At 47.0% G+C, this 19,912-nt stretch overlaps 2 protein-coding genes across 3 annotated transcripts in view; one reads left to right on the forward strand and one right to left on the reverse strand.

Annotated features, from left to right (window-relative positions):
- HSPBAP1 (HSPB1 associated protein 1) overlaps nucleotides 1–19,912 on the forward strand; it is a 172,608-nt gene that overhangs the window by 118,103 nt on the left and 34,593 nt on the right. The window contains exon 7 of one of the 2 annotated variants that reach the window (XM_056536543.1): nucleotides 10,656–10,715. The exons of the other annotated variant lie outside the window; for it this stretch is intronic. Within the exon in view, the coding sequence (XP_056392518.1) occupies nucleotides 10,656–10,697 (42 nt within the window). The 3' untranslated portion in view covers nucleotides 10,698–10,715. Of the gene's footprint in view, nucleotides 1–10,655; nucleotides 10,716–19,912 lie in introns of those variants that run through there. 2 annotated transcript variants of the gene reach the window in all.
- The window catches only part of SLC15A2 (solute carrier family 15 member 2), a 56,664-nt gene continuing 49,989 nt past the window's right edge, over nucleotides 13,238–19,912 (reverse strand). The window contains 4 exon segments of the mRNA XM_056536547.1: nucleotides 13,238–14,829; nucleotides 15,082–15,186; nucleotides 17,632–17,784; nucleotides 17,907–18,000. Of these exon segments, the coding sequence (XP_056392522.1) occupies nucleotides 14,620–14,829; nucleotides 15,082–15,186; nucleotides 17,632–17,784; nucleotides 17,907–18,000 (562 nt within the window). The 3' untranslated portion in view covers nucleotides 13,238–14,619.

Raw genomic sequence — 19,912 nt, forward strand, 5'->3', positions numbered from 1 at the left:
TGCATGCTCTTCAGTAATACAGGTAAAGAGTACAGAACATGTAATACCTCTCTGTACTGTAGGGGGCGCTACCATACATCAGTCAGTGCATACACTTCAGTAATACAGGTAAAGAGTACAGAACATGTAATACCTCCCTGTACTGTAGGGGGCGCTACCAGACACCAGTCAGTGCATACACTTCAGTAATACAGGTAAAGAGTACAGAACATGTAATACCTCCCTGTACTGTAGGGGGTGCTACCAGACACCAGTCAGTGCATACACCTCAGTAATACAGGTAAAAAGTACAGAACAGGTAATACCTTCCTGTACTGTAGGGGGCGCTACCAGACACCAGTCAGTGCATACACTTCAGTAATACAGGTAAAGAGTACAGAATATGTAATACCTCCCTGTACTGTAGGGAGCGCTACCAGACACCAGTAAGTACATACACTTCAGTAATACAGGTAAAGAGTACAGAACATGTAATACCTCCCTGTACTGTAGGGGGCGCTACCAGACACCAGTCAGTGTATGCACTTCAGTAATACAGGTAAAGAGTACAGAACATGTAATACCTCCCTGTACTGTAGGGGGCGCTACCAGACACCAGTCAGTACATACACTTCAGTAATATAGGTAAAGAGTACAGAACATGTAATACCTCCCTGTACTGTAGGGGGCGTTACCAGACACCAGTTAGTGCATACGCTTCAGTAATACAGGTAAAGAGTACAGAACATGTAATACCTCCCTGTACTGTAGGGGGCGCTACCAGACACCAGTCAGTGCATACACTTCAGTAATACAGGTAAAGAGTACAGAACATGTAATACCTCCCTGTACTGTAGGGGGCGCTACCAGACACCAATCAGTGCATACACTTCAGTAATACAGGTAAAGAGTACAGAACATGTAATACCTCCCTGTACTGTAGGGGGCGCTACCAGACAACAGTAAGTGCATACACTTCAGTAATACAGGTAAAGAGTACAGAACATGTAATACCTCCCTGTACTGTAGGGGGCACTACCAGACACCAGTCAGTGCATGCACTTCAGTAATACAGGTAAAGAGTACAGAACATGTAATACCTCCCTGTACTGTAGGGGGTGCTACCAGACACCAGTCAGTGCATATGCTTCAGTAATACAGGTAAAGAGTACAGAACATGTAATACCTCCCTGTACTGTAGGGGGCGCTACCAGACCCCAGTCAGTGCATATGCTTCAGTAATACAGGTAAAGAGTACAGAACATGTAATACCTCCCTGTACTGTAGGGGGCGCTACCAAACACCAGTCAGTACATACACTTCAGTAATACAGGTAAAGAGTACAGAACATGTAATACCTCCCTGTACTGTAGGGGGCGCTACCAGACACCAGTCAGTGCATACGCTTCAGTAATACAGGTAAAGAGTACAGAACATGTAATACCTCCCTGTACTGTAGGGGGCGCTACCAGACACCAGTCAGTGCATACACTTCAGTAATACAGGTAAAGAGTACAGAACATGTAATACCTCTCTGTACTGTAGGGGGCGCTACCATACATCAGTCAGTGCATACACTTCAGTAATACAGGTAAAGAGTACAGAACATGTAATACCTCCCTGTACTGTAGGGGGCGCTACCAGACACCAGTCAGTGCATACACTTCAGTAATACAGGTAAAGAGTACAGAACATGTAATACCTCCCTGTACTGTAGGGGGTGCTACCAGACACCAGTCAGTGCATACACCTCAGTAATACAGGTAAAAAGTACAGAACAGGTAATACCTTCCTGTACTGTAGGGGGCGCTACCAGACACCAGTCAGTGCATACACTTCAGTAATACAGGTAAAGAGTACAGAATATGTAATACCTCCCTGTACTGTAGGGAGCGCTACCAGACACCAGTAAGTACATACACTTCAGTAATACAGGTAAAGAGTACAGAACATGTAATACCTCCCTGTACTGTAGGGGGCGCTACCAGACACCAGTCAGTGTATGCACTTCAGTAATACAGGTAAAGAGTACAGAACATGTAATACCTCCCTGTACTGTAGGGGGCGCTACCAGACACCAGTCAGTACATACACTTCAGTAATATAGGTAAAGAGTACAGAACATGTAATACCTCCCTGTACTGTAGGGGGCGTTACCAGACACCAGTTAGTGCATACGCTTCAGTAATACAGGTAAAGAGTACAGAACATGTAATACCTCCCTGTACTGTAGGGGGCGCTACCAGACACCAGTCAGTGCATACACTTCAGTAATACAGGTAAAGAGTACAGAACATGTAATACCTCCCTGTACTGTAGGGGGCGCTACCAGACACCAATCAGTGCATACACTTCAGTAATACAGGTAAAGAGTACAGAACATGTAATACCTCCCTGTACTGTAGGGGGCGCTACCAGACAACAGTAAGTGCATACACTTCAGTAATACAGGTAAAGAGTACAGAACATGTAATACCTCCCTGTACTGTAGGGGGCACTACCAGACACCAGTCAGTGCATACGCTTCAGTAATACAGGTAAAGAGTACAGAACATGTAATACCTCCCTGTACTGTAGGGGGCGCTACCAAACACCAGTCAGTACATACACTTCAGTAATACAGGTAAAGAGTACAGAACATGTAATACCTCCCTGTACTGTAGGGGGCGCTACCAGACACCAGTCAGTGCATACGCTTCAGTAATACAGGTAAAGAGTACAGAACATGTAATACCTCCCTGTACTGTAGGGGGCGCTACCAGACACCAGTCAGTGCATACACTTCAGTAATACAGGTAAAGAGTACAGAACATGTAATACCTCCCTGTACTGTAGGGGGCGCTACCAGACACCAATCAGTGCATACACTTCAGTAATACAGGTAAAGAGTACAGAACATGTAATACCTCCCTGTACTGTAGGGGGCGCTACCAGACACCAGTAAGTGCATACACTTCAGTAATACAGGTAAAGAGTACAGAACATGTAATACCTCCCTGTACTGTAGGGGGCACTACCAGACACCAGTCAGTGCATGCACTTCAGTAATACAGGTAAAGAGTACAGAACATGTAATACCTCCCTGTACTGTAGGGGGCGCTACCAGACACCAGTCAGTACATACACTTCAGTAATACAGGTAAAGAGTACAGAACATGTAATACCTCCCTGTACTGTAGGGGGCGCTACCAGACACCAGTCAGTGCATATGCTTCAGTAATACAGGTAAAGAGTACAGAACATGTAATACCTCCCTGTACTGTAGGGGGCGCTACCAGACCCCAGTCAGTGCATATGCTTCAGTAATACAGGTAAAGAGTACAGAACATGTAATACCTCCCTGTACTGTAGGGGGCGCTACCAGACACCAGTCAGTACATACACTTCAGTAATACAGGTAAAGAGTACAGAACATGTAATACCTCCCTGTACTGTAGGGGGCGCTACCAGACACCAGTCAGTGCATACGCTTCAGTAATACAGGTAAAGAGTACAGAACATGTAATACCTCCCTGTACTGTAGGGGGTGCTAGCAGACACCAGTCAGTGCATACGCTTCAGTAATACAGGTAAAGAGTACAGAACATGTAATACCTCCCTGTACTGTAGGGGGTGCTAGCAGACACCAGTCAGTGCATACGCTTCAGTAATACAGGTAAAGAGTACAGAACATGTAATACCTCCCTGTACTGTAGGGGGCGCTACCAGACACCAGTCAGTGCATACGCTTCAGTAATACAGGGGTTTTACCAGTAAAATGTCCATTCTGATTGGTCAGTTCTTCCGGCCATTGACATGTTTCACAGATCTAGACTGTCCATAGCATTGTATGTTGAGTCTGGTTTCAACTTACGATGGTCCAGAAAAGACCATTGTATGTTGAAACTATTGTGTGTTGAGGCCATTGTAAGTTGAGGGATCACTGTATATTCTTAGGCTCCCAGTAACATGAATTGTACGGTTATACAGGTTCATCTATGGCAGGAGGGGTAAATTCTATCATACATGGCCTGAGAGCGACATTACTAGTGTTTGTCATTTTACTGCTGTAGTTTTAAACTCTATTAGTAGAGTTTAAAGGGGTATTCCAGGATTCTTTTTATTTCACTGTGTTACAGGGGCTGTAAAGTTAGTGTAGTTCATAATATAGTGTCCGTACCTGTGTGTGACGGTTTTCCCACAATTCTTCTGTCATTTTCACCCCAATATTTATTTTTGCCAGCATACAAATTGACTGTTGTGTCAGATTTTTCCCAGGTTACAATGCGGCCGAGACCTGACATCACTAGTCAGCTGATGACAGGGAGCCTGTCTGCTTCAATGGGTGGAGCGATCAATCTGCAACTAATGCAACAGCTGTAGGCACCCTGATTGAAAACCACAGGTCTTTTGTTTCAGTGAGTGGGGTGGCTGATGTGTGGGAGGGAGGAAAATGGAATTGTGGGATTTGCAGTCAAAAAAAGAAAAGTCAAACAGGAAATACAAGTTCACAAAAAGCTAGCCACAGTATTATGGTAATCTCATGACATAGCCATTTAGCCCCAAGACAAGCGCAGATCCCTCCTAATCATGTCCATCACTGTCTGCCAGGTACGTACTAAAATCACCTTATGGTGGAGAACTCCTTTAATTTCTAAAATAAACATCACACAAATTTGCGGCGGTTTTCAAAGTATTTACCTTTGGATGTATCCAAACAGCGCAAATTTGACATGTGTTGCAGGACTTTGTCTCTGTGATGGTTAAATCCATGCATGTATTGTATAACCTCTTAAGGATGCAGGGTGTACCTGTACGCCCTGAGTCTTCTCCCTTTCTATAACGCGGGGCCACAGCGGGTTGGACCCGGCCCGTGGCTAATAGCGCGCGGCACTGATCGCGGTGCCGTGCGCTATTAACCCTTTAGACACAGTGTTTGAAGTTGATCGCTAGTGAGCCAATGCACACACGGCCATAGCCGATCCTCAAGTGTCAGGATCGGCTGTGGACGTGTGTGTAATGGCTGTGGATGTGTGTGTAATGGCTGTGGACGTGTGTGCAATGGCTGTGGACGTGTGTGCAATGGCTGTGGATGTGTGTGTAATGGCTGTGGACGTGTGTGTAATGGCTGTGGACGTGTGTGTAATGGCTGTGGATGTGTGTGTGTAATGGCTGTAGACGTGTTTGTAATGGCTGTGGACGTGTGTGTAATGGCTGTGGACGTGTGTGTGTAATGGCTGTAGACGTGTGTGTAATGGCGTTGGACGTGTGTGTAATGGCTGTGGACGTGTGTGCAATGGCTGTGGACGTGTGTGCAATGGCTGTGGACGTGTGTGTAATGGCTGTGGATGTGTGTGTAATGGCTTTGGACGTGTGTGTAATGGCTGTGGACGTGTGTGCAATGGCTGTGGACGTGTGTGCAATGGCTGTGGACGTGTGTGCAATGGCTGTGGACGTGTGTGCAATGGCTGTGGACGTGTGTGTAATGGCTGTGGATGTGTGTGCAATGGCTGTGGACGTGTGTGTAATGGCTGTGGACGTGTGTGTAATGGCTGTGGACGTGTGTGTAATGGCTGTGGACGTGTGTGTGTAATGGCTGTAGACGTGTGTGTAATGGCTGTGGACGTGTGTGTAATGGCTGTGGACGTGTGTGCAATGGCTGTGGACGTGTGTGCAATGGCTGTGGACGTGTGTGCAATGGCTGTGGACGTGTGTGTAATGGCTGTGGGCGTGTGTGTAATGGCTGTGGACGTGTGTGTAATGGCTGTGGACGTGTGTGTAATGGCTGTGGACGTGTGTACAATGGCTGTGGACGTGTGTGTAATGGCTGTGGACTTGTGTGTAATGGCTGTGGATGTGTGTGTAATGGCTGTGGACGTGTGTGTAATGGCTGTGGACATGTGTACAATGGCTGTGGGCGTGTGTGCAATGGCTGTGGACGTGTGTGCAATGGCTGTGGACGTGTGTGTAATGGCTGTGGACGTGTGTGCAATGGCTGTGGACGTGTGTGTAATGGCTGTGGACGTGTGTGTAATGGCTGTGGACGTGTGTGTAATGACTGGACGTGTGTGCAATGGCTGTGGACGTGTGTGTAATGGCTGTGGGCGTGTGTGTAATGGCTGTGGACGTGTGTACAATGGCTGTGGACGTGTGTGTAATGGCTGTGGACGTGTGTACAATGGCTGTGGACGTGTGTGCAATGGCTGTGGACGTGTGTACAATGGCTGTGGACGTGTGTGTAATGGCTGTAGACGTGTGTGTAATGGCTGTGGACGTGTGTACAATGGCTGTGGACGAGTGTGCAATGGCTGTGGACGTGTGTGTAATGGCTGTGGACGTGTGTGTAATGGCTGTGGACGTGTGTGTAATGGCTGTGGACGTGTGTGTAATGGCTGTGGACGTGTGTGCAATGGCTGTGGACGTGTGTGTAATGGCTGTGGACGCGTGTGTAATGGCTGTGGACGTGTGTGTAATGACTGGACGTGTGTGCAATGGCTGTGGACGTGTGTGTAATGGCTGTGGGCGTGTGTGTAATGGCTGTGGACGTGTGTACAATGGCTGTGGACGTGTGTGTAATGGCTGTGGACATGTGTGTAATGGCTGTGGACGTGTGTACAATGGCTGTGGACGTGTGTGCAATGGCTGTGGACGTGTGTGTAATGGCTGTGGACGTGTGTGTAATGGCTGTGGACGTGTGTGTAATGGCTGTGGACGTGTGTGCAATGGCTGTGGACGTGTGTGTAATGGCTGTGGACGTGTGTGTAATGGCTGTGGACGTGTGTGTAATGGCTGTGGACGTGTGTGTAATGGCTGTGGACGTGTGTGTAATGGCTCCGTGCTCCTTATATTTACCAAATGTAAGAATAAAATGAAGAAAAACTGCTGAAACAGGTCTGTGAATTCCTGAAACTAATCACTGTGACACAGGGGGAGATGAGGGGACACTAATGACTGTGACACAGGGGGAGATGAGGGGACTCTAATGACTGTGACACAGGGGGAGATGAGGGGACACTAATGACTGTGACACGGAGAGATGAGGGGACACTAATGACTGTGACACCGGGAGAGATGAGGGGACACTAATGACTGTGACACAGGGGGAGATGAGGGGACACTAATGACTGTGACACAGGGGGAGATGAGGGGACACTAATGACTGTGACACGGAGAGATGAGGGGACACTAATGACTGTGACACCGGGAGAGATGAGGGGACACTAATGACTGTGACACAGGGGGAGATGAGGGGACACTAATGACTGTGACAGAGGGAGAGATGAGGGGACACTAATGATTGTAACACAGGGGGAGATGAGGAGACACTAATGACTGTGACACAGGGGAGATGAGGGGACACTAATGACTGTGACACAGGGAGAGATGAGGGAACACACTAATGACTGTTACACAAGGAGAGATAAGGGTATACTAATGACTGTGACACAGGGAGAGATGAGGGGACACTAATGACTGTGACACGGGGGGAGATGAGGGGACACTAATGACTGTGACACAGGGGGAGATGAGGGGACACTAATGACTGTGACACAAGGAGAGATAAGGGTATAGTAATGACTGTGACACAGGGAGAGATGAGGGGACACTAATGACTGTGACACAGGGAGAGATGAGGGGAAACTAATGACTGTTACACAAGGAGATATAAGGGTATAGTAATGACTGTGACACAGGGAGAGATGAGGGGACACTAATGACTGTGACACAGGGAGAGATGAGGGGACACTAATGACTGTGACACAGGGAGAGATGAGGGGAAACTAATGACTGTGGCAGAGGGAGAGATGAGGGGAAACTAATGACTGTGACACAGGGAGAGATGAGGGGACACGAATGACTGTGACACAGGGGGAGATGAGGGGACACTAATGACTGTGACACAAGGAGAGATAAGGGTATAGTAATGACTGTGACACAGGGAGAGATGAGGGGACACTAATGACTGTGACACAGGGAGAGATGAGGGGACACGAATGACTGTGACACAGGGGGAGATGAGGGGACACTAATGACTGTGACACAAGGAGAGATAAGGGTATAGTAATGACTGTGACACAGGGAGAGATGAGGGGACACTAATGACTGTGACACAGGGAGAGATGAGGGGACACTAATGACTGTGGCAGAGGGAGAGATGAGGGGACACTAATGACTGTGACACAGGGAGAGATGAGGGGACACTAATGACTGTGACACAGGGGGAGATGAGGGAACACTAATGACTGTGACACAGGGGGAGATGAGGGGGGACACTAATGACTGTGACACAGGGAGAGATGAGGGGACACTAATGACTGTGACACAGGGGGAGATGAGGGGACACTAATGACTGTGACAGAGGGAGAGATGAGGGGACACTAATGACTGTGACACAGGGAGAGATGAGGGGACACTAATGACTGTGACACAGGGGGAGATGAGGGGACACTAATGACTGTGACACCGGGAGAGATGAGGGGACACTAATGACTGTAACACAGGGAGAGATGAGGGGACACTGATCATGTGACACAGGGGGAGATGAGGGGACACTGATCATGTGACACAGGGGGAGATGAGGGGACACTAATGACTGTGACACAGGGAGAGATGAGGGGACACTAATGACTGTGACACAGGGAGAGATGAGGGGACACTAATGACTGTAACACAGGGAGAGATGAGGGGACACTGATCATGTGACACAGGGGGAGATGAGGGGACACTAATGACTGTGACACAGGGGGAGATGAGGGGACACTGATCATGTGACACAGGGGGAGATGAGGGGACACTGATCATGTGACACAGGGGGAGATGAGGGGACACTAATGACTGTGACACAGGGAGATATGAGGGGACACTAATGACTGTGACACAGGGAGAGATGAGGGGACACTAATGACTGTGACACAGGGAGAGATGAGGGGACACTGATGACTGTGACACCGGGAGAGATGAGGGGACACTAATGACTGTGACACCGGGAGAGATGAGGGGACACTAATGACTGTGACACAGGGAGAGATGAGGGGACACTAATGACTGTGACACAGGGAGAGATGAGGGGACACTAATGACTGTGACACAGGGAGAGATGAGGGGACACTGATCATGTGACACAGGGAGAGATGAGGGGACACTAATGACTGTGACACAGGGAGAGATGAGGGGACACTGATCATGTGACACAGGGAGAGATGAGGGGACACTGATCATGTGACACAGGGAGAGATGAGGGGACACTAATGACTGTGACACAGGGGGAGATGAGAGGACACGGATCATGTGACGCTCAATGACGTGCAGTATCCTGGCTCCTAGAACAGATATGAAGAGCCCTGATGTAAATATTGGAGCCGGTTCCTGACAAACCTGCCGAGTCCTATAGGTGCGGGATCTATATAGAGGAATAAGGGGCATGTATTCTGGCCTATTGGTCACCAGATAAGTAATCCAGCTTATTGTACGGGTCCTTCTCATCCGGGACGGTCACCACATCACAGACATACGTGTGTATGGAGCATCAGGGGCCCCGACTGCTCCTGCTGGAGTGAACAGTTGTTGTACAGCAGTAGATTTGTTACAGTGTGTAGACGCCAGTGTGGTGCTGTAGTCAGACCCTGTATAACACGTCTTGTATTACTTGTCAGGTGTCTACATTGTAGTGCAGATTGGTTTATATTCTCTCTGCTGCCACCTCTGGTAGATTGTATGTATGCGTATAGAGGTAGGTCTCATATACATAGTGTTCTGTGAGTCCTGTAGTCAGCCATCTTACCTGGGAGTGGAATAAACTAGTCAGAGTCCGGCCTTGGCCAAGGAAGAGGAAGGAGCCGAGCAAAAAAGGGAAACGAAAATGTGGTGGTGGCGGGAGACACGTTTAAAACTCCCTGGAACCCAAATGCCCCCTGATTTTTTGACGGCCTCCATAGTTCTTATCCCCAAACCAGAGAAAGATCCGCTCATCCATTCTAACTACCGTCCAATCTCATTGATTAACTTAGATTCAAAAATATTTACATCCATTTTGGCCAAGAGATTGAATGTTATACTCCCTGATGTTGTTCATAATGACCAAGTGGGATTTATTAGAGGTAGGCAGGCTCCGGATAATATCCGTAAAGTCCTCAATATAGTCAACTGGGCCTCTTCCCCCTCCACTCCTGTTACGTTATTAGGGCTTGATATCGAAAAAGCCTTCGATACAGTATCATGGCCCTATTTCTTTGGTGTCTTCCAGGTTATGGGTTTTTCAGGTCCATTTGTTGATGCACTTCGCCTAATCTATTCTGGTTCTCAAGCCTACCTCAAACTCCCATCCCTCTCACCATCTCCAAATCAGATTGGACGGGGAACTCGCCAGGGGTGCCCCTTATCTCCAGCATTGTTTGCTTTGGCCATGAAACCCCTGGCGACACTTCTTCAGAACAATCCTGATGTAGCAGGGGTTCCCATTGGAGAATCAATATATAAGGTGAACCTTTTTGCCGATGATTTGCTACTCACTATTACTAAGCCGCTCATTTCCCTACCCAATCTTTTTTCACTACTTGATAAGTTCTCTTCAATATTAGGACTGGTCGTAAATAGATCTAAATCTGAGATTTTGCATTGCCAAACTTCTAAATCTGTATCGGACCTCATTTCTCTCAACTTTAATCTAAAACCTTCCTCTTCTTTCCTTCCTTCCTTAGGTGTCTCTATTCCTACATCCCTATGTGACATTTACAAGATAAACTATATACCTCTCTTTAAAACTATTAGAGAAAAAATCTTCTACATATCTCTTGGATGGGGAGGATCCATTCAGTAAAAATGGTGATACTCCCGAAAATGTTATACTTCTTTCGCACGCTACCTGTTCCAATTAGGGTGGCTGATATTAAAAAATTACAATCTGAGATTTTCAATTTTATATGGCGAGGTAAACGCCCAAGAATACCCAAATCGATTATGTATTATCACAAGAGGATGGGGGGATTATCAACACCTAACCTTCTTCTTTACTTCCGGGCAGCCAGGTTAGCCCAACTTCTTCTCTGTAATGCACCGAACTCATCTCCTAGATGGGTAACATTGGAAAACGACTTACTTTCTCCTTATACACTCCAAGCATTGATGTGGATCACGAAACTGGTAGCTCTTAATATATTAAGACCAGGGCTACTATATCCCTATATTCTATTTTACTGTGGCGATCTGTACGATTTAAGTCCCATCCACAATCCCCTATCTCACCTGCTATGCCTATTCTACACAACCCACTGTTCCCTCCGGGAGTCCGAGGCTCCACATTTTCATGGTGGTATAGAAACAAATTACTTACATTAAACAACTTCTTAGTGAGGAATAGATTAATGAGTAAAGATACATTCATGTCCTGTTACAACCCACCTTTGGAAGAATCTTTTAGGATCTCTCAGGTATTTTCTTTTTTTACCTCATTGTTCCCAAAGGAAACTATGGTAGAAACATCCTTGTTTGAGAAGTTAGCCCTATATTCTCCATTACAACCTGGTTCCCTCTCCAGAATCTATTCGGCTCTTAATGCTCCTCCACCAGATACTAAACTTAAATTTATGTCCCAGTGGGAAGAGGACCTCCAGATAGATCTCTCATTAACCCAATGGCACGACTGCTGCATTCAACTCAGCAAGGGTAGTTGGCAGGTATCTTTGGTAGAAACCGCTTCAAAGATTTTACATAGAACATATTTAGTTCCTGCCAGACTACATGTTATCTTTCCCTCAGTATCTCCATTATGTTTCAGGGATTGTGGGGTAGAGGGATCGATGTTATATATCTGGTGGACTTGTCCTAAAGTTAAATCATTCTGGGAGGATATCATGTCACTCATTGAGTCGGTTACAGGTAAACATCTCCCACTTGATCCAAGGAAATATCTTATACTTGCTTTAAATTGATACAATTTATCTTATTAGCATCCAGGATTCATGTGGCATCTAAATGGCGCTCTCCAGATCTGTTAGTTAGCACTGTAATTACTCACATAAATTCCATAATGATCTCTGAAAAACTAAATGCAATTCGAGCTGACTCGATAGAAATGTTCGCCAAAATTTGGGACCCATGGATCTCCTCTTCTCACACCCCGGACATATCCTATTATTTATCTTTATAATATTTTTTTTAATTTTTATTTAATTTTTTTTATTTTGACAGCGCCCTCTGAATAGCTATTGTATTACTGAAAATGCCATTCTTTGAGCAACTTATAGTCTATTTAACATTATTTTATTACTAATATCCATACACATATCCACCCCTCCCCCCACCCTTCCTACCTCTCCCATTAAGATTCTGTATGTCTGTTAATTTTTCTGTAACTTCTCATTGAGCATTGCTTATTTTATGCTACATTTGATTTTACTCTACAAGTTATGATTACATTGATATATGTATTATTGAGTTTTCAATAAATTTCTCATTTTGACACTAAAACTCCCTGGAACTCCGTAGCTGCTAATTATATACTACTATATACTATACTATTATATACATTACATACTACATTACATTACATACTACATGCATACGCAACATACATACTACATACACAACATACATATATACTACATACACAACATACATACATAACATACATACTTCATACATACATTACATACTACATACATACACAACATGCATACTACATATATACATACATGACATACATACTACTATACATACATACTACATACACAACATACATACATTACATTCTACATACATACATACATGACATACATGACATACACAACATACATACTACATACATAACATACATAACATGTATACTACATACACACATAACATACATACACAACATACATACGGCATACATAGCACACATACATAACATACATATTACATACATACTACATATATACATAACATACATACTACATACATAACATACATACTTCATATATATTTATTATACATACAACATACATAACATACATACATACATACATACATATTACATGCATACATATAACATACATAACATACTACATACATACATACATACTACATATATACTTAACATAACATACATAACTTCCTGTGGAGCATACCGCAGCTGATAAGTACTGGAAGGATTAAGATGTATATATAGAAGTAATTTACATATGTGTATAACTTTCTGCCACCAGTTGATTTGTTTTCTTCTGGAGTACCCCTTTAACCTTGTTCTCCTCTTCCCGTGGGTGTGACATGTCAGGTCCTTACACAGCATTACTAAACCTGCCTCATTGTCGCCATTTTTGGCTTCACCACCACCAAGTGTGACCGCGCAGTCGTGGACCCTTCAAACATTCCGCATTTATTTATAAATCATACAATGTATCGCCATGTTTACCATATTGTACACGATTAAAGCCCGGACCACAGCCGCGGATCGTTCCGGATTGTCTAGGACAGTGGTCTCAAAACGTGGCACCCCCTCAGATGTTGCAAAACTTCCAACTCCCAGCATGCCCGGATGGCCAAAAGCCTGTCTGCCTTCCCCAGAGGATCCACACTGTCCCTGAAAGGTAAATCAAGGCTTCCCTCTCATGCCATGCCTGTATGCAGTGGTTTTCTACAGCATAAATACAATTAACCCATTGCACCTGTGTATGAGAAGCTTCCATGTATGCGCTGTACGGTACGTCATTGCAAAACTACAACTCCCACATCCTGTCTGTCTTCCCCAGAGGATCCACACTGTCCCTGAAAGGTAAATTAAGGCTTCCCTTTCATGTCATGCCTTTATGCAGTGGTCTTCTGCAGCATAGATTCAGTTAACCCATCGCACCTGTGTATGAGAAGCTTCCATGTATGCGTTGTACGGCATGTCATTGCAAAACTACAACTCCCACATCCTGTCTGTCTTCCCCAGAGGATCCACACTGTCCCTGAAAGGTAAATTAAGGCTTCCCTCTCATGTCATGCCTTTATGCAGTGGTCTTCTGCAGCATAGATTCAATTAACCCATCGCACCTGTGTATGAGAACCTTCTATGTATGCGCTGTACGGCATGTCATTGCAAAACTACAACTCCCAGCATGCCCGGACAGCTAAAATCCTGTCTGTCTTCCCCAGAGGATCCACACTGTCCCTGAAAGGTAAATTAAGGCTTCCCTTTCATGTCATGCCTTTATGCAGTGGTCTTCTGCAGCATAGATTCAATTAACCCATCGCACCCGTGTATGAGAACCTTCCATGTATGCGTTGTACGGCATGTCATTGCAAAACTACAACTCCCAGCATGCCCGGACAGCCGTTGGCTGTCCGGGCATGCTGGGAGTTGTAGTTTTGCAACAGCTGGAGGGTCACAGTTTAAGACCACTGTTCTGGGACATTAGTTCACACCTGACATTAAAGGGGATCCCGGACTCCATGACCCGTTACGCTGCGTCCCCCGATTACAGGGAATTATATGAGACTGTACACTGCGCAGCCGCCGCCCGTATTTGCCCCTTTTGTGCACCAACCCGAGGGGCCGCGCTGCGCCATTTCAACGCCAAGTTCATCATAACAAACAACAAAAATAATTTCCGCATATAAAAGAGATGGTTCTAAAATTCTCCCCATAACACTTATAAAGAGGACCCCCGGGGTCCCGCAAGCTTATTTCGACTCCGCCCCCTCTTAGATCTTCGTCTTCTTCTCCTCCATGTTGGCGTCCGGGGTCATTTCGTAGAAGTCTGGAATCTTCTTCTTCTCGTTCTGGTCGCTCTCCGTCTTCTCATCCTCTTCGTTCAGGAGGCTGGGGTCTACGGGGACGTAGAAGTATCCCATAATGGAGAAGATGATGCAGACGGCGACCAGGAGGGCGGCGAAGAGCACAAACTCCGCCCACTGCGGGGTGAGAAACACAGGGTCAGGCAAGACGAAGAGGACATAGAGGTCAACTAACAGAAAGCAGGAGCCCCGGGGTCTCCTCGGACGGGTCGCAGGGGCCCACCTGGGATATGGCAGATGACTGGATGTTCCATTAGGGGGCGCTGCACTTTTTTGGGGACATAGTTATCAGCGAGTCATGTGACACTTGTGAACTCACTATATTAGGGACACATGGTGCGGGGTCCCTGCTGGGTTATTACTTCATACCTGTTCCAGGGATCCCGCCTGAGCGACAATCAGCACAATCACGTTACCGAAAGCGACCGTCAGCAGCCACCCGGCCTGGAGGACGGACTTCATACTGGCGGGAGCCTGGAAAGGGGGAGGGGAGACGGAGTTATTCCTCTATTCTGGAATGTTCCGGAGAACAATCTAATCCGACTACGACAACAAACCAATGAAGACGGCAAATAGGACTTTATACCAACTATACCTACCAATCCACCCCCCCCCCCCATATAATCCACCCCCCCCCATATAATCCACCCCCCCAATATAATCCACCCCCCATATAATCCACCCCCCCCATATAATCCACCCCCCCCCATATAATCCACCCCCTCTCCATATAATCCACCCCCTCTCCATATAATCCACCCCCTCTCCATATAATCCACCCCCCATATAATCCATCCCTCCCCATATAATCCATCCCTCCCCATATAATCCACCCCCCATATAATCCCTCCCTCTCCATATAATCCACCCCCCCATATAATCCATCCCTCCCCATATAATCCAGCCCCCCATATAATCCACCCCCCCATATAATCCACCCCCCCCATATAATCCACCCCCCCATATAATCCATCCCTCCCCATATAATCCACCCCCCATATAATCCACCCCCCATATAATCCACCTCCCCATATAATCCAGCCCTCCCCATATAATCCACCCCCTCCCCATATAATCCATCCCCCCCATATAATCCCTCCGTCCCCATATAATCCCTCCCTCCCCATATAATCCATCCCCCCTCCATATAATCCATCCCTCCCCATATACTCCACCCCCTCCCCATATAATCAATCCCCCCCATATAATCCCTCCCTCTCCATATAATCCCTCCCTCTCCATATAATCCATCCCTCTCCATATAATCCATCCCTCCCTATATAATCCATCCCTCTCCATATAATCCCTCCCTCCCCATATAATCCACCCCCCATATAATCCACCCCCCCATATAAACCACCTCCCTCCATATAATCCCTCCCTCCCTATATAATCCATCGCTCCCCATATAATCCCTCCTTCCCTATATAATCCCTCCTTCCCTATATAATCCCTCCCTCCCCATATAATCCCTCCCTCCCCATATAATCCATCCCTCCCCATATAATCTCTCCCTCCATATATAATCCACCCCTCCCTCCATATAATCCAACCCCCCATATAATCCAACCCCCCCATATAATCCATCCCTCCCTATATAATCCATCCCTCCCCATATAATCCATCCCTCTCCATATAATCCACCTCCCTATATAATCCATCCCCCCCATATAATCCCTCCCTCCCCATATAATCCCTCCCTCCCCATATAATCCATCCCTCTCCATATAATCCACCTCCCTATATAATCCATCCCCTCCCATATAATCCCTCCCTCCCCATATAATCCCTCCCTCCCCATATAATCCATCCCTCTCCATATAATCCATCCCTCCCCCATATAATCCATCCCTCTCCATATAATACACCTCCCTATATAATCCATCCCCCCCATATAATCCCTCCCTCCCCATGTAATCCCTCCCTCCCCATATAATCCATCCCTCCCCATATAATCCATCCCCCCCATATAATCCCTCCCTCCCCATATAATCCCTCCCTCTCCATATAATCCACCTCCCTATATAATCCATCCCCCCCCATATAATCCCTCCCTCCCCATATAATCCCTCCCTCCCCATATAATCCCTCCCTCCCCATATAATCCATCCCTCTTCATATAATCCACCCCTCCCTCCATATAATCCAACCCCCCCATATAATCCCTCCCTCCCCATATAATCCATCCCTCTCCATATAACCCATCGCTCTCCATATAATCCACCTCCCTATATAATCCCTCCCTCCCCATATAATCCCTCCCTCCCCATATAATCCCTCCCTCCCCATATAATCCCTCCCTCCCCATATAATCCATCCCTCTCCATATAATCCACCCCTCCCTCCATATAATCCAACCCCCCCATATAATCCCTCCCTCCCCATATAATCCATCCCTCTCCATATAACACATCGCTCTCCATATAATCCACCTCCCTATATAATCCCTCCCTCCCCATATAATCCATCCCTCCCCATATAATCCATCCCTCTCCATATAATCCATCCCTCTCCATATAATCCCTCCCTCCCCATATAATCCCTCCCTCCCTATATAATCCATCCCTCTCCATATAATCCATCCCTCTCCATATAATCCATCCCTCTCCATATAATCCATCCCTCTCCATATAATCCATCCCTCCCCATATAATCCATCCCTCTCCATATAATCCATCCCCCTCCCCATATAATCCCTCCCTCCCCATATAATCCCTCCCTCCCCATATAATCCCTCCCTCCCCATATAATCCATCCCTCCCCATATAATCCATCCCTCCCCATATAATCCATCCCTCCCCATATAATCCATCCCTCCCCATATAATCCATCCCTCTCCATATAATCCATCCCCCTCCCCATATAATCCCTCCCTCCCCATATAATCCCTCCCTCCCCATATAATCCATCGCTCCCTACCTGTGAATATGAGAACTCCAAGCCTGTGATGGAGAACATGACCTCCCCGGCACTGAGCAGGACGTACTGCGGGATCTGCCACGCCACGTGGAAAGTGTTCGCTGCGACGTCATTAAACACGACGGCTTCAATGGTTTTCTCAACGTCGTTGCGCTGGAAGCAAGAAACATGTATCTAAGTAGATGTCATACAACGTATAAATGGAAGCTGCTCATATACGGGTGCGATGGGTTCATTGAATCTATAGGGATGGGGAATGTACGTCCTGCACTTACCGATCTCAGCACCGCGGTGTACGCTCCTCCGAAGTTTAGCAATCCCACGTCAATGGTATATTTTGTGTCACCGATCTTACTTTCCAGGACGGCTCTAAAGAGAGGAGGAGACGACTGAGGGGCGGCGTGTAATATGGAGGCTCCGAAATACATCAACAAATAGTGATGGTAAATCATCATCACAGCAGGAGGATCTCACTTTACTGCATAGGGCCATCCCCCTGATTCATCAGCACAACACGAGGATGTCACTTTAATGTACAGTCATGGCCGTAAATGTTGGCACGCCTGAAATTTTTCTAGAAAATGAAGTATTTTTGCTATACACAGGTTTATTCCCTTTGTGTGTATTGGAACTAAACCAAAAAAGGGAGGAAAAAAAAAAGCAAATTGGACATAATGTCACCAAACTCCAAAAATGGTCTGGACACAATTATTGGCACCTTTCAAAATTGTGAAAAAATAATATTGTTTCCATCATGTGATGCTCCTTTATACTCACCTGGGGCAAGTAACAGGTGTGGGCAATATAAAAATCACACCTGAAAGCAGATAAAAAGGAGAGAAGTTCACTTAGTCTTTGCATTGTGTGTCTGTGTGCCACACTAAGCATGGACAACAGAAAGAGGAGAAGAGAACTGTCTGAGGACCTGAGAACCAAAATTGTGGAAAAATATCAACAATCTCCAGGTTACAAGTCCATCTCCAGAGATCTAGATTTGTCTTTGTCCACAGTGCACAACATTATCAAGAAGTTTACAACCCATGGCACTATAGCTAATCTCCCTGGGCGTGGATGGAAGAGAAAAATTGATGAAAGGTGTCAACACAGGATAGTCCGGATGGTGGATAAGCAGCCCCAAACAAGTTCCAGAGATATTCAAGCTGTCCTGCAGGCTCAGGGAGCATCAGTGTCAGCGCGAACTATCCGTCGACATTTAAATGAAATGAAACACTATGGAGGAGACCCAGGAGGATCCCACTATGGAGGAGACCCAGGAGGATCCCACTATGGAGGAGACCCAGGAGGACCCCACTATGGAGGAGACCCAGGAGGACCCCAGTATGGAAGAGACCCAGAAGGACCCTACTATGGAGGAGACCCAGGAGGACCCCACTATGGAGGAGACCCAGGAGGACCCCACTATGGAGGAGACCCAGGAGGACCCCACTATGGAGGAGACCCAGGAGGACCCCACTATGGAGGAGACCCAGGAGGACCCCACTATGGAGGAGACCCAGGAGGACCCCACTATGGAGGAGACCCAGGAGGACCCCACTATGGAGGAGACCCAGGAGGACCCCAGTATGGAAGAGACCCAGAAGGACCCTACTATGGAGGAGACCCAGGAGGACCCCACTATGGAGGAGACCCAGGAGGACCCCACTATGGAGGAGACCCAGGAGGACCCCACTATGGAGGAGACCCAGGAGGACCCCACTATGGAGGAGACCCAGGAGGACCCCACTATGGAGGAGACCCAGGAGGACCCCACTATGGAGGAGACCCAGGAGGACCCCACTATGGAGGAGACCCAGGAGGACCCCACTATGGAGAAGACCCAGGAGGACCTCACTATGGAGGAGACCCAGGAGGACCCCACTATGGAGGAGACCCAGGAGGACCCCACTATTGAGGAGACTCAGGAGGACCCTACTATGGAAGAGACCCAGGAGGACCCCACTATGGAGGAGACCCAGGAGGACCCCACTATGGAGGAGACCCAGGAGGACCCCACTATGGAGGAGACCCAGGAGGACCCCACTATGGAGGAGACCCAGGAGGACCCCACTATGGAGGAGACCCAGGAGGACCCCACTATGGAGGAGACCCAGGAGGACCCCACTATGGAGAAGACCCAGGAGGACCCCACTATGGGGGAGACCCAGGAGGACCCCACTATGGGGGAGACCCAGGAGGACCCCACTATGGAGGAGACCCAGGAGGACCCCACTGCTGACGCAGAGACATAAAAAAACAAGACTACATTTTACCAAAATGAACT

This window comes from Hyla sarda, chromosome 8, assembly GCF_029499605.1.
Source record: "Hyla sarda isolate aHylSar1 chromosome 8, aHylSar1.hap1, whole genome shotgun sequence".
NCBI lineage: Eukaryota > Metazoa > Chordata > Amphibia > Anura > Hylidae > Hyla > Hyla sarda.